The sequence below is a fragment of the Branchiostoma floridae genome, chromosome 18, assembly GCF_000003815.2.
Source record: "Branchiostoma floridae strain S238N-H82 chromosome 18, Bfl_VNyyK, whole genome shotgun sequence".
In the NCBI taxonomy this organism is placed as follows: domain Eukaryota; kingdom Metazoa; phylum Chordata; class Leptocardii; order Amphioxiformes; family Branchiostomatidae; genus Branchiostoma; species Branchiostoma floridae.
Genome location: NC_049996.1, coordinates 6503233 through 6518194, shown reverse-complemented (window position 1 = coordinate 6518194; position 14962 = coordinate 6503233). Strand labels below are relative to the sequence as shown.

The 14962-nt window shown below is 43.1% G+C and overlaps 1 protein-coding gene across 1 annotated transcript; it reads left to right on the top strand.

The window, feature by feature from the left end:
• Positions 1–184: 184 nt before the first annotated feature.
• LOC118405909 (CD209 antigen-like protein C) lies at positions 185–11028 on the top strand. The gene is made up of 4 exons (XM_035805745.1): positions 185–485; positions 6688–6762; positions 7654–7741; positions 9298–11028. The coding sequence occupies exons 1-4, from the start codon at positions 219–221 to the stop codon at positions 9711–9713; spliced, it is 846 nt and encodes a 281-aa protein (XP_035661638.1). The 5' UTR covers positions 185–218; the 3' UTR covers positions 9714–11028.
• Positions 11029–14962: the final 3934 nt, after the last annotated feature.

Here is a 14962-nt window from a genome sequence, read left to right as displayed (position 1 = left end):
CTTGTCTGCAACGTTTGCTGACTTAGTTCCTTAATTTGAATATCACCACACATAAACATCTGTAGAACCGCTGCTGTCAGCACAAAAGCTGATAACATTATCTTAGTTTTAACTTTAATGTACAGCTGACGAATCGGAAAACGCCCAGACAACAATATAAAGGCTGGCATATCCTAACCGAAGCAGTCTTGGGTTCTTGTGTGATAGACGGACCAGCCATGGGTGTGCCTGCGGTGATCGTGGTCTTAGCTGTGCTTCTGCCCCTACAGCAAGCTTTTGGACAAACAACAGACCAAGCTGAAGATTTCCCCACGAGTATTTCCTTGCAGCAGGTAGTGGAGGGACCATTCTCGGACCGGCAGGCCGTAGCAGAGGGCCAGGGGCGACAACTCCCAGGGCAGCCTTCGGTAGAGACGACTGCTGACTCCTGCCGTCCCAGCACGAAGGAAAGGTTCGTGTGCACCAAGGAGACGGGAACTAGCCAGGTCAGTCCGCTTTTCTTGGCTAATAACTTACTGATCAGTCTACTTGTTTTGTAAGGATTGGTAAGGCTGCCTTTGTATCTTGTGGATTTTTATTCATCTGCTTTTTAACAGAATAGATGTATTTATTATAGATACAGTAACTATTTTACGGGAGTACCTGATAGACTGGATTATAAAGGGAGTATATTTGTTTTATTTTAACGGAGATGTAACACACATTCCTCAGGTCCGTACGGATTTATTAGATCCAGTCATGTCGATAAGGACATCTACCTATCTTTGTAGATACGGTGCGTTTGTCAGAAACGTGACGGGAACGAGTCATTTCAGTCAGCTTGTGTTTTGGTCATGGTTCACTGATTAGCGCAGTTGTGTTCTAAGGATGAGTAACTCTGCCTTTGGCCAGAACTTACAAATTATCATCATCTTGGACGAGTTACATGGACCAAGTCCTCTCTCTCTCCCTGTTCCAATAGCGTTCTTTAGATCCTCAATCTGCAACCGTACCCCACATTTTGAGCAAGTTCTGAGCAAGTCTCTGTGTAGGTTAGTCAGGGTCGCTCAGCATGTGTACATCAATGTGTTGGCTTACACAATATGCGTTCGGTTGCAACTTATCTTCTTATGATGGACGTAAGTCATCCAATCTTACTTTCAAGAATGTCATTTAAAGGCCGCAGACTTGTCGTCCGAACAATTTTCGCGCAACGTCACATTATAACATTTTCGGCAGCAATGCGGTGACTCGTATGGCCATCGGTGGCTGGGGTTTGCATACCTGGAGCTTCGCCTATTCTGATGGAATAACTTTGTAGGTGCGAAATGAGCTCGAGTCTCTGCCTGTAGTGAACTTGGCGACCTAACGTAAAGATTAGTAAATCATTTAAAGAAGACAATAACCACAATCAATTTGTCCATATGTGAGAGTTGCTTTAACACATGATGGAGCGCCTAGGCAGAATTTAAAAAAAATATCATAGGAAAAGGGAATTGTATGATAGAAATCTCGCATTGATCGGAAAAACACAGGACGTATAACTGTGACAGTGTCAGAAAATGTCATTTTAAGTTCACGGATTCGGTGCCCGATCAGTTTTCGCGTTTTGTAAGATGGTGTAAGATGGACATTCACATACATGGTTAAAGTGTCATGCGATCGCAAACTTAAGGCATTTTAGTGATAGCCATTCATATCTGTTCTACTCTCTTGTAACGAGACAGTCTGCCATGGATCCTTGTTTCCATAATTGGTGGTTGATTCTGTCACAGCCTGCTTGAAAATACTTCGACCTCAAAATCGCAACGTACGGCGTTCTACGTCGAACTTTGTCACCCCGTGACCATAACAAATTACGTGCAAAGTACACTGGCGGGATTCCTCACTTCTACAGCTGACTCTTTAATTACACAAGAGTAGAAAACAGTACCAAAGTTGAAAAACTTTAATCCTCACATCTGCTAGGAGATTAGATGAAAGCTACAAAACGTACATGTTTCAGTTATCATTTTACCAGGAGAAAAATGGTTTGTTAATGATACGTCTGAATTATGTAAACACGCTATTTATATCCTCACTCAAGACTAAAAGCTGAGTGTGTTTAGAGATTATTTACAGAAGGAGACTAGAATGTTGTCTTAATATACAACATGCCGTTTGCCACTTTGTTATTGACGTGTTAATTTACCCTTTGGTTCTGCTTAGTCTGCAACATCGTCTGTCATATATGTTACCGTCTGGATTATCCGGAACAGCTGGATATATAAAGTGCACCATAGATTATGTATTACAGTCAATTCCAAGTCGCCGAAATGGTTGTCATTGTCATTATTAGGATACTTTAAATTCTTTGTAATCGTTCGTCTGATACCTTAGAAATTGTTATCATGTTATTTTGAGTTCCTTAATGTTGTACAACATTTGAAATATCCACGCTATGGAATGGAGATGTTTTGCTAAATAATAGTTACAGCATTTACAGTTATTGACAATGTCTACCAATTTGTAACATTTTATAAATGGGTCCACGAGTCAGAAGGAATACAATTTATATATCCTCGGAAAGAAATCTAGAAATGTGAAAAACTAGAAATCCAAACATTTTTCAATGTTACAAATATTTGTTAAAATTTTTGCACATTAATTCGAAATATATCTTAGATATTCAGACTAATTTACTTTAGATTGATTATTTGAACGATTGCAAATAGAATATAATTCTATTCAAAGTAATTCAAACTTATTCAGAATCTTATCTAAAAACCGGAGATTGGAATGTACTGGTGTTGCATTAGTTATCTTACATATGGTGCTGGTTGTGGACATTACATAAATGTTGGGATAACTCATGATCATACACGGACAGCCCTTCCCTAACGAGATAAAATCTGGGAATCTCACAGGAGAAAACGAGGCAGAACCGCGGATTATGAGCACCGCACGTTCCAGAAAAGTTAACGGCACATATAAAATGATCATACACGGACATGAGGGGTCAAAGGTCACCAGCCAAGATGGCTGTCCTCTCAGGACCTCCAGCCCTGGGGATTCCAATCCAACTCAATCTTCAGCGGTGGAGGCTCCTGGAGGGCACCATCTACGCTAGATAAGTGGTAGATAGGGTTTAGAGTTCTTTTTTGTTCTCATTTATAATTTCTTTTTGCTAGTTAGGAGGAAAAACTTCACTTCAATGTGACATTGGCATGGCACCCCCCTCCCACACTGGCGATTCTTATCTTTTGAGTTTGCGAACGTTTTCTTTTGTTTTCATTGCCCTTCTTACCATCAGTATGTCCAGCAATGATTCTTCAAGTGCCCCTTGTGGGATTTGTGATCTACCAGTCACTTGGTCTGACAGAGGAGTAGAATGTGAGACATGTGGAACCTGGTTCCACGCATCCTGCCAGCACATTGGATCCGACACTTACCTGGACATCACCCTTGACACAACATGGCGATGTGTCATTTGCGCCAACGACAACTATAGCAGCACCCTCTTTGACCTACATGGTGTCGAGCAGGAGTACAGCAGAAATCTTAGTTCCTCCTCCCTCCCAGAAAGTGAATCTGGATTCAAGCCTCTCCACTCCTCTACTCCCACCCGCAACAGTCAGCTCGGCAGACAGCAAAACCGACCACTGAGGCTGCTAAATGTCAACTTCCAGTCAGCCTCTGGGAAACCTGCAGAGATAGCAAACATGTTGCATAGCACCAAACCAGATGTTGTCTTTGGTACAGAGACCTGGCTCAACCCAGACATCAAGACCACAGAGTTTTTCCCTGACGGCTTCAATGTCTTCAGAAAAGACCGCATCGACAAGAGCGGCGGCGGAGTCCTCATCGCAGTTAGGGATCACCTGCAATGCACAGAGGTCCCCGAGCTTGATCCTGGCGGTGAAATTCTGTGGCTGAAGCTACTCACACGCAACCAGCGCCCACTCTACCTTTGTGTGTTCTATCGTCCATCTTCCTCTGACAAAGCAGCCCTTGAGAAGCTTGATACAGCACTGCGCAGAGCTTCAGCGATGAAGAACGCCCAACTGATCATCGCCGGTGACTTCAACTTTCCATCATGGAACTGGCAAGCCATGACGCTGAAACCAAACCCGGCCTACACGGCACTCCACCAGCAGTTTGTCGACCTCCTGTATGATACAGGTTTAGACCAGATAGTACAGGAACCAACGCGCGGAGAAAACACACTAGACTTAGTCCTCACAAACTCTCCATCCCTCATCCCCCGTGTTGAAGTCATCCCTGGTATCTCCGACCACAGTATCGTGTACTTCGAGTACAAGATCAAGCCAGACGTGCTGAAGAATGCCAGCCGTCCCATCCCTCTCTATGGGCGTGCCAACTGGGAAGCCATGAAGCAAGACATGGAAACACTTCAGCAGGACTTTACAAATTCGGAAGACACATCGACAGAAGAACTGTGGCAGAAGTTCAAGTTAGCACTGAAAGGTAGTATGGATAAACACATTCCAACCAAGAAACCTAGACAAAAGGAATCCCTTCCCTGGTTGACCCCAGACATCCGTCGTCTCATTAGAAAGCGAGACAGGCTCTACAGGAAGATGAAGAAAAGTGGCAACCTGGACATGCGGAGAGAAGTCAAGAAACTGAGCAGAGAGATCAGGAAGCAGATGCGGCGCTCCTACTGGAGATACACCGAACACCTGTTCTCTCCCACCAGCTCAGAAGAAAGCCCCAGATCTAGTCAGAAGAGAGTCTGGACCTACGTGAAGCACCAGCGCTCCACCACCACTGGCGTACCTGCCCTAAAGTCTAACGGTAAGCTCATCACCGACCCTAAACAAAAGGCTGAGTTACTGAACAACCAGTTCTACACTGCGTTCAGCGAAGGTACCGCATACACAGCATCAGAGTTCAAGGATCGGTGCTCAATGCCTGACTTCCGTGATGACTTTCCCTCCATGGATGACATCACGATCAGTACCAAAGGCATTGAGAAGCTCCTGGCAAGACTCAACCCCACCAAAGCAGCAGGCCCAGATGGCATCACTCCACGCGTGCTGAAAGAGCTGGCCACAGAACTCTCCCCCATACTCACCACCATCTACAAGTCGTCGCTACACACAGGCCAGGTACCCAAGGACTGGAAGGAAGCATTGGTGACCCCAGTGTTTAAAAAGGGAGAACACTACAAGGCGTCCAACTACCGCCCCATCTCCCTCACCAGCGTTCCTGCCAAAATCCTTGAACACGTCCTTGTCAGTGCCATCATGCATCACCTTGAATCGAACAGCATCCTGTCCACTCAACAACACGGCTTCCGCAAACACCGCTCCTGCGAGACTCAGCTCCTCGAGTTCGTCGAGGAAGCCTCCTCAGCCATGGAGAGCGGCGTTGCTACTGATGTCATCATCATGGACTTTCAAAAGGCATTCGACAGAGTGAATCACAGCCTCCTCGTACACAAGTTAGACCACTATGGGATCAGAGGACACACCAACAGCTGGATAGCGAACTTCCTCAGTGATCGTAAGCAGGCTGTGGTGGTCAACGGTTCCCAGTCAAGCTACGTGGACGTGAGGTCGGGAGTCCCACAGGGCACGGTGCTGGGGCCGTGTCTATTCCTCACGTACATTAACGACCTTCCGCAGAGGATCTCCTCCCCCTCCCGACTGTTTGCTGATGACACTGCTGTATACCGGATGATTACTTGCCCTGAAGATACATCAAAGTTGCAAGAAGACCTAGACAAGCTAGAAGTCTGGGAGAGCGAGTGGGATATGGCCTTCCACCCAGACAAGTGCAGCCAGCTGCCCTTGACGCGTGCCAGAAAGCCTCTAAATGCTCACTCCAGTTACCAACTTCACAACCACACCCTTGAAAGAGTTCCCACAGCCAAGTACCTTGGACTTACACTGCAGACCGACCTTTCCTGGGGCACACATATTGAGAACACCTACTCAAAGGCAAATAGAATGTTGGGCTTCCTAAGACGCAACTTACGAGTCTGCTCCAGCAAGACCAAGGAGCTGGCGTACAAAGCACTGGTCCGTCCAGTTGTGGAGTACGCCAGCTCCGTCTGGGATCCCCACACCAGCCGTGACATTAGCAAGTTAGAAAAGATCCAGCGCAGGGCTGCGCGTTTCGTCCAGAACCGACACAGAAACACCTCTAGTGTCTCTGACATGCTAAACCAACTTCAGTGGGCTTCTCTTCAAGATCGGCGCCGCCACACCAGACTGGCGATGATGTACAAGATTGTCCACAACCTAGCAAGTGTGCGATGCGTAGCCTTAAAGCCCCTGCCCTACAACAACGTGTACAGAAGCCGGAGAGGACATAACCAACAACTCCAACACATTCCCTGCCGTACTAACTACAGACTCAATTCATTCTTCCCGCGGACTATCCGCGAATGGAACACTCTGCCCAAAGACATCATCGAATCCCCGTCCTTGACCACTTTTACCTCAAAGCTGACCCGTACTCCATCTTCTATCTAGCCTAATGAACAGTGGCGACCTTTGACCCGACTTGTCAATTATTGCCAATCCCTTGGCAGTTGGACAATATCGGAAGAAGAAGAAAATGGACTGAGGGTTCATGTATCAACAGCCTCCTTTTTTAGGACCTTGATCGGAAATACGTCGTTTTTGTTTTGTTGCTTAGGCGCAGAGAGTTGCAGTGTCTGATATATTCTAAATCTATGCCCTTTGTTCGCCCTTCTAGTTGGACCAGGTCCAGGCTAACCTGACACAGCTACAGGGGCAGGTGGACCTACTGAGGACCGACAAAGCGAAACAGGTGAGGACATGTTCTTTGCCTAACATGTATACGTAGATGTCTAGATATCTATATCTATATCCATATGGATAAGGCTTAACTGTAAATTACAGCACAAAAATTGGACCCAGATTTTCAATCGATTCTAGCTTTTGTCAAGGAATAGACGTCACTGCTTCTGTGACGTCACGTTATGTAGATAGAACACGTTACCAGTCTATCATACATTACAGGGAGTTTATGGCGCCTCTCGTCCAGGTTTAGGGATAGTTGTAAAGCCCTGATATAGCTTGCTTCTTTGATTCCTCTTCTAGCAAAAATGTCTGGTTCTGTGTTCAGGATTCTCACTTTGTCCTGTGTGTAGGATTATCCTTATACAAATATGTATGTATATAGAATACTCCAACTGTTACGACATACTCCAAAAGTTTGTAACCTCCGTGTAACGGAGGTATAAGTATTGTAGTGACTGTCGTTTACTTGTATATCTGTCTGGAAGATAAGTAGATATTGTCTGGATGGATTCTTTGATATATGGTATTGATATATGATATATAAAAGCGCTTTTAGGATAGACTTACATTAGAATGTAACAACCTACTAGCCTTTTTATGGTGGGCTCTCATCACCATCCGGGCGTGCTGGTTGCACGGATGGCCATGACTCTCGTCCTCCATCCTTCCCTATCTTTCATAGCCTTGGGCAGTTCTTCAGCCGAGCAGCCAGAATCATCACAAATTTGATGTACATATGTTTTGCGTGGTCTACCTCTGCTAGCATGACCATGTTTGGGAGACCGCAGCAGAACGTCACTTATTATCTCATCTCATCATGGTGGGCTAGGTGGGTCCATTTGTCTTTAAGATGTTGAATAGAATAACTCAATTAGGGCATGTATTGACTCTGTTCTAGGACGCAAGGATTGCTGAGTTGACGGACAAACAGGTCGATTTGGAGAAGCAGGTTGGAAATCTGACCAAACTCCGTCATGTTCAACAAGGTCAGCCCTTAATATAAGGAATATTCTTTTTGATTATCTATAAAATTCATTAACAGTTTCCTAAATATACACTGGGGTCATTCTCTTAAAAACTCATCTCTGCCTTTTGGGTGGCCAGATTCAGTACTGACCCGTCTGTCTATTAATATTAATATTCATTTTCATTTTTTTCATTCATTCGTCCTATAGCCTTTCAATCAGCTGTAGGCTGATTAATTAGCCGTAGATGCAGCGCAGCATGTTATGCTGTATCAATGAATGAATGAATGAAGACCTTTATTGTACAGTTTTGCCCAACCAAGCTAAGTACAGGTCACAACAAGTCAAGATATATACCTATAAAAGTATCACAAATCTAGCTAGTCTAACACAAGAGTTCGGCTTCTTCTCGCTTCTTGGTAATAGTGAAAATGTAGGACTGCATGGGTTTAGCTATTGTTGGTTTGTCAAAACGCATGAGAAATATAAACTAAATAATGAGCTTCTTATTTCGACATGAACCAATCGGAGCGCAGCACCGAGATTTTGAATGTCCAATATACCGGGCATGTAGGCTGACGGTATTGTTGTTGACGCAGTAAGATCATGATGGTTTCTGCGTATTTTCGGGTAGTATTTGGTAAGGCAGCGATCGACTACTACCCACAGATCGACGGATCACAGAATTGGTTCCTTAACAAGTCTTGACAACGAATTGAAAAACCGTCTTGAAAACAAGATTTCCTTTTAGACAACTCAAATGTGTCTTCTCTGATTGGCTGACAGCTGATTTGTGGCGACACCCACAGAAAACAGAGTGGCCAGAATGAGTATATAACGACACTGGGCCTTCTGCGTAGGAGAATGACTTACATCTGTCCTATGAAAACACAGGTTAGACTTTGCCAGTACTGTCACAAAGTTTGTTGTCGTTCTTATAAATTCCATCTTTCGACTGATGCATTATTGTTGTGACGACTTGGTTGTTTATCAATATATCATTGGTCTTATAAAAAAAAAAACTGCAACTGAATTTTACCTAATCAACACTAATTGGACCCGTCTACTGTAGTTTCCGCGACTTGATGTCAAAACCACACAATTGAAGCATTTACTGCATTGAAGCATTGACTTCAAGCATTGAACATGTCTGAACAAATCATACACGCAGACAAACTAGTGAGTACAATGTCCAAATATGATACAACTTTGTACATCACATATTTAACATCTGTGTTGATAAATGACATAATGAGGGAAAACAGCTTTAAACCTTTACTACATTTTTCCTCACGATGAAATATTTGAAAAAAAATCAGAACCACTGCATGTTCAAAATGAGAGATACACGAACCAAAGCTCTCCTATAGTACCAATGTTAGCTGACGGACACGTGACTTTTGCCAAAGTACCAAGAAGTTTATACCGTCCGCCGTTGGTAATGGTTGATGTGCCCATTTGTATAAGAACTTCGGAATATGATCACAGTGTGTATACAAGTACATTCTATATGATAATATAGAAAAATATTTCGATGCAGCTTCTAATAAATGGATTTCTATCAACTCTTTCCCCAGGCTGCCCTAGCGGTTATGTACAGTTCCAAAACAGGTGCTTCAACTTCTCTACCGAGAGTAAGAACTACAATGACGCCAGGCTTTCCTGTAAGGCTGCCGGTGGGCATCTGGCCATGCCTAAAGACAACGCAACCAACGCTTTCCTGGTCGAACAGATCAACGTCATGTACCCTAATGGCTCCTCTGGTTCGGTCTGGTTCGGACTGGCAGATCGGGAGGAGGAGGGATCATTTGTGTGGGAGGACGGGACGCCACTCGGCACGGGCTGGAACAACTGGAACCAAGGGGAACCTAACAATCAACACTCTCGTGAGGACTGTGTAGAGTGGAGAGCAAAATATGGCTACAAGTGGAACGATGTGCGATGCTTTACAGTTCATAAATATGTGTGCGAAGTCGACGCAGGGTCCCCCTAGGCAGACACGAGTCGGCTTTCGTAGCGCTACCCATTGTCGTCCAACTTGTTCAAATTTCCGATTTCTTTTGTAGAAACTGTTTAATCCAATGAACAAAATTAAACCTCTTCTACAAAAAACTATACCGAGCCTATAACGCTAGGTCACCACTATACAATATATATATAATCAGGTAATCTAGGCATGCCAAGTTGACGGACGGCGGTTTTAAACTGCAAAAAAAATGAAAATTTGAAAATGTGGCGGTTTGTTATTGAAAATATTGCAGTTTTAAACCAACTTGTGTCGACTTAGTATCCCTAACTGCCCTAGGTTACAAACACTGCTTCTAGGTTACCCTGCTATTACGATTATGTTTAAATCTTGATCTCCATTTACAAATCCAGAGTTAAATATTTCTCTCATTTTCGTTCACCATCGTGGTGTTAGGGTAGTAAATTGTCACTCCCCTATGTCTCCCTCTTTCCAGTCCACATTAAAGCCATGAATTTGGAAAAAAAAAACTCCTCAAATGGACGACACTGGGCAGTGCGCGTCAAGAAGCCTAACGTTACAGGTGCACTGATCATGAGTCTCATTGAGTGCAATGTCCAGAGGTAAGCAGGATTCAACCGGAATGTCTGAAATGGCTTATACTGGTACTATTGAGGCATTTGTGTGCTGCCTGATGTTTATTCTACTTCTATTTTTAGCTATCTTAGTATCTTAGTGTCTGAGGGGCTTAGTCATGCACTATCTTCTGAGGTGTATTCGTAGATTTGTTCCGATAGCTTATAACAATTTTTTTTCATTGACATGATTTACTAACATGCGACTGACAACAAATTAAAGCTTCCGCAATGCCTATGGAACAGCCTTTTTATAACATTAGAATTCCATGTACCCTGTGGTTAGTTACGTTGCCAATGTGGAAAAAGAAAAGAGCTAGAAATGAAAATGTTTATGAATTAGTGGAATGTTTGAACTTTGTAACGGTGTTATTGTTAACAATGCATAACCTCAGTGATGCTGATGATGATATGATGACCACTGTTTCGTATTTAAGAGATAAACATTCATGTACAGAGTCAGGAATTGGCTACATTGTACTTGCCCTAATGAAACCTACTTCATGTAGCATTTTGCACGGCAAAGTGAGTTTGGCGTGATAGTAAGTATGAGTATATTACATGAAAAAAGGCCATACACTTGCAACTTGTAACTTTTAACTTTACTTCTGTCTTGATCTAGATATTGTTAAACAGTTTTGAAAAGCAAACAAGACAGTTAGCATTTAGGAGCTGTATTAGACAATGCACAAATATATATTAACTGCTCTCAATTTTATTTGTCCGTTTGTTTGTTTGTTTGTTTATTACACACACACACACACACACACACCCCCATCCCCACCCCGATCCGGACATACGATAGGTTGTTCATGTCGTAAGTTAAATGTGCAGCCCTGCGTCCGATAATTGGTTGAAGGCTTGATGTTTGGAATAGTTTTAGCTTTTTCGACTGTCAATTTTGTCAGAACACCCCCTCCCCCTACATACACATGCACGATCGGGTATAACCAGCTAGAACTAGAAAACAGAACGTAAAAGACCAAAAGCCAGGTAAACCTACTACGGAGGCTATCTGGTTTCCATGACGACGTCAGGTTCACTCGGGGTCATTGACCTGCAGTCAACCGTCCCAGGCTTTCTGGTAACGTTTAGGCCATGTTGATTTGATTATATGGATGACATCCCCTGGGAACTCCATACCTGATGCGAGGGAGCGAATAAAAAAAGTTTGGCCAAAAAAAGTTGCCTCCAGTATGAAATCAAAGTGGCCAGGAAGGTTGAACATGGGACTAAGCACACATAGTATGGTATACCAACAGTTAGGTGTAGGACACGCGGGGACTGCATTATACGGCTGCAAGACATTTTTTTTTTCTTCTTGGACCAATCCGAAAAAAAAACAGACCTGGAAAAATCAGAGGAACAGGTTTCACCAATTACAAAATGGACACACTATGTCGGCAGGCATTTTGGGTCTTACCGGGGGCCAAGAAGACAACAAGAGGAAGTCAAGTAGAGTTTATAGTCAATTGTACCAAGTTTCTACAGTCAAAGGTACAGAGACAGTGAGCCTTAATTACTTGGAGATGGGATTTTTGAATGCCAGTGGGAGTCCAATAATCCACCAAACAGATTCCTTTGTAGCAAAACTGACCAATTACCATTGTTTTGAGTAATGCCAGTTCTCAAGTTTCCACAGACAATCAGGTCCAGGTTCAGATCCGGACCTGAAATTGATCATCTGGACCTGAACTGGACCTGAATTTTCTGTACTGGTACCTCCCCCTACCAACAGTAGATTTTTTTCTTTCTGTCCTTTCACATCTTATTCTTTGACTTTAGATTTATTTTGGCATTCTATGGCATTAGACTATGATAAGTTATCTGTTTTCTGATACTTTTTTTCAATCTACAGAATATTTGTGCTCATTTTACAGCTGCTTTGCACAATTTATTGTGGGGTCGAAAACTTTTTTTTTTGGAAACGGCCGAAAATTGGTGCGAGCGTAGATGTCATCCATATAATCAAATCAACATGGCCTAATATACAATGTCGTTATACGTCACTACCCTCCGAAATACAATGACGTTTCCCTAGAAATCGCTAGGTGGCAGTTCTTCACCGTAAAAAGCAAATACAACACACCTGTCGTGCCCCAACCCGTGCCTGCCCCGTTCCGTGCCCATTCAGGCACGGAATGGGGCACAGCCCGACTGCCCAGGTCTGTGCCCAGAAGCGCTGTCAATCACTATGACTGACGGGATAGTGATAACTAATTATTCACGCCCATGTTTCCAAATAAGGCTTGATCTTGCGAGATTTTGTTTCGAGACTTGGAAAAGTTTGGCAGTTTGCCACGGTTTGGGGCAGTCCCCGCGTGTCCAGAACCGTGCCTGGGGCAAAAGCACGGTTTGGGACACGAGGGGACTGCCCCGAACTGTGCCCAGGCACGGTTTGGGGCAAAGCACGGTTCGGGGCACAAACTGTGCTTCAGATTGTGCACTGAGGTCTGACACAACGAACTGAATCCGTATTTTACCCAGAACCGTGCCTTGTGGTTAAATCTACAGTCTTGGATATATATATATATATATCATTGTTGTAGAAATTAGTGCTAAGGCATCCGTCTGTTTTTGCCACATCAACTCTAAGTCTGTAACTGCTACAAGACTAGCGTTGAATCACGTTGATTCTTCCTCATCACAGCGCCCGGAAAAACAAAGATGGGGCTGCAGGAAAAAAAGCACGTTGGACAGACTCCTCCCCTAAAAACACTAAGCTCCGCCCCAAAGCACAGTATGGGACAAGGTCCCCTGTGTGCCTAGAACTGTGCGCGATCGGGCACGGTTCGGGGCAGTCCCCGCGTGTCCCAAACCGTGCTTTTGCCCCAGGCACGGTTTGGGACACGCGGAGTCTGCCCCAAACCGTGCCTGGGCACGGTTTGTGGCAAAGCACGGTTCGGGGCGCAACAACACCCAAGGCTCTTATGGAACAGTAAATTGATCTGCAACACGATAACGTTTAGACCTAGAAAATTACAAATTTTGGCATTCTTGCCACCTGTTTTTTTGCCGAGAGGGTTATGATATGGGTGTGTTTATGTAACGTTATGTCTGTGAACAGCAAAACGAGATAAGTCTTGGATGGATCCTGACGATGTTTTGTAGGAGAATACGGCTCCGTAAAACAAGGTCAAGCTCGATAATGCCCCCCCTTGCGTCTTTGATAAACTGTCCTTAAACCAGTTGCTAACTTTTCAGGTTTTAACAACCGAACAGCTGAGCAGCTCGATGGGTGGAGAAGATGATTAACTGAGACAATTTTGGAAAATGAGGACCTTATTTGCAAAGTCAAAAGGTCATATTAATATGATTCTTACCACAAACGTGTATTACCGGTAGAAGCCCACTGTGGATTAGGTTAAATTATCAAAACAAGGATCCTTCTCTGCACCATAAAGAGGCGTGTTTTGAAACGCTACATCCTCTCTGCTTGAAAAATCCTTCATTCAAAATCACCCCATTGCCCTATTCGAAAATAATTTATCTCAGAATAACCAGTATATAAAAGTAGAATAAGGGGAAATGATTATAAACTTTTACTTGTTGCTATAAATGCATTATACTGAATGCCGATCAATCAATCCAGTTTTGATAGTACAAAGTACATATTCAAATACAATTCAATCTCTACAACTGGATAAAAAACGGATATTTACTTCCGGACGTTTCGAGTGACATCCATCACTCTTCTTGTTTTTTTGTAACTTTTGCATATGACCCTAACAATTTAGTGGTTAAACCAGTTTTTTCTAGTTAGCTGTACTGGTCTCGAATTGTTCTGACTAGTTCATTCCTTTTTTGCTGAAGAAGTCACTCGAAACGTCCGGAAGTAAATATCCGTTTTTTATCCAGTTGTAGAGATTGAATTGTATTTGAATATTGCTTACCTGGATGTCTAACCTTCATAAACGTACAAAGTACATAATTTGCTGGTTTTCGACCACTAATTTTCTCCCACATTAGAATGTTGTTAACTATGTAAACACTGGATAAAACATGACATTGCTAACACATGAATGAATCAACAGAAGAATTGGTGTTTCCAAATTTTATTCAAAATGCTATGCCTCTTTGCGTGACATTTTTCAAAGTAATAAAGAATTAAATACATTTTATTACATAACATATTCCCTCACTACAAGTTGGTTGGCTGCAGTAATGCTTTTGAGCTATACTTGTGACTGGGATACGTCCTATATGCATGATTTACAGTAGTTCTTATACAAAAGACAGTTAAATCGTTGTAAAGATGTTACTTTTCTATAAGAATACAAAGGAAGTATACATTTCGTTATTAATTAAGTCGTTACTTTCTCATGGATTTTTAGAAAATATTTGTTTGTTTTTGTACAGAGAAGTTGTTTGCATAATAAAATTTAAATGAAATGTTCCTAATTTCTACTCGAAGCTTCATCTTATTGCGGAACGGGCCGTAGTGCTTTTGGGCGTTTGTTTGATGAATACTTCTGTTTGTCTTGTGTTTTTTGTGCATATTAGTCAGACAGCTGCTGCGATGTGATCTCAAAGCAGATCGTATCTGCTTGAAAATTAGCTGCGATGAAGGTGACATGAAAATAAGATGCTCGATTCATCTTAAGATTTACCGCTGCCAGGTTTGACCTCGCTTCATAGGTG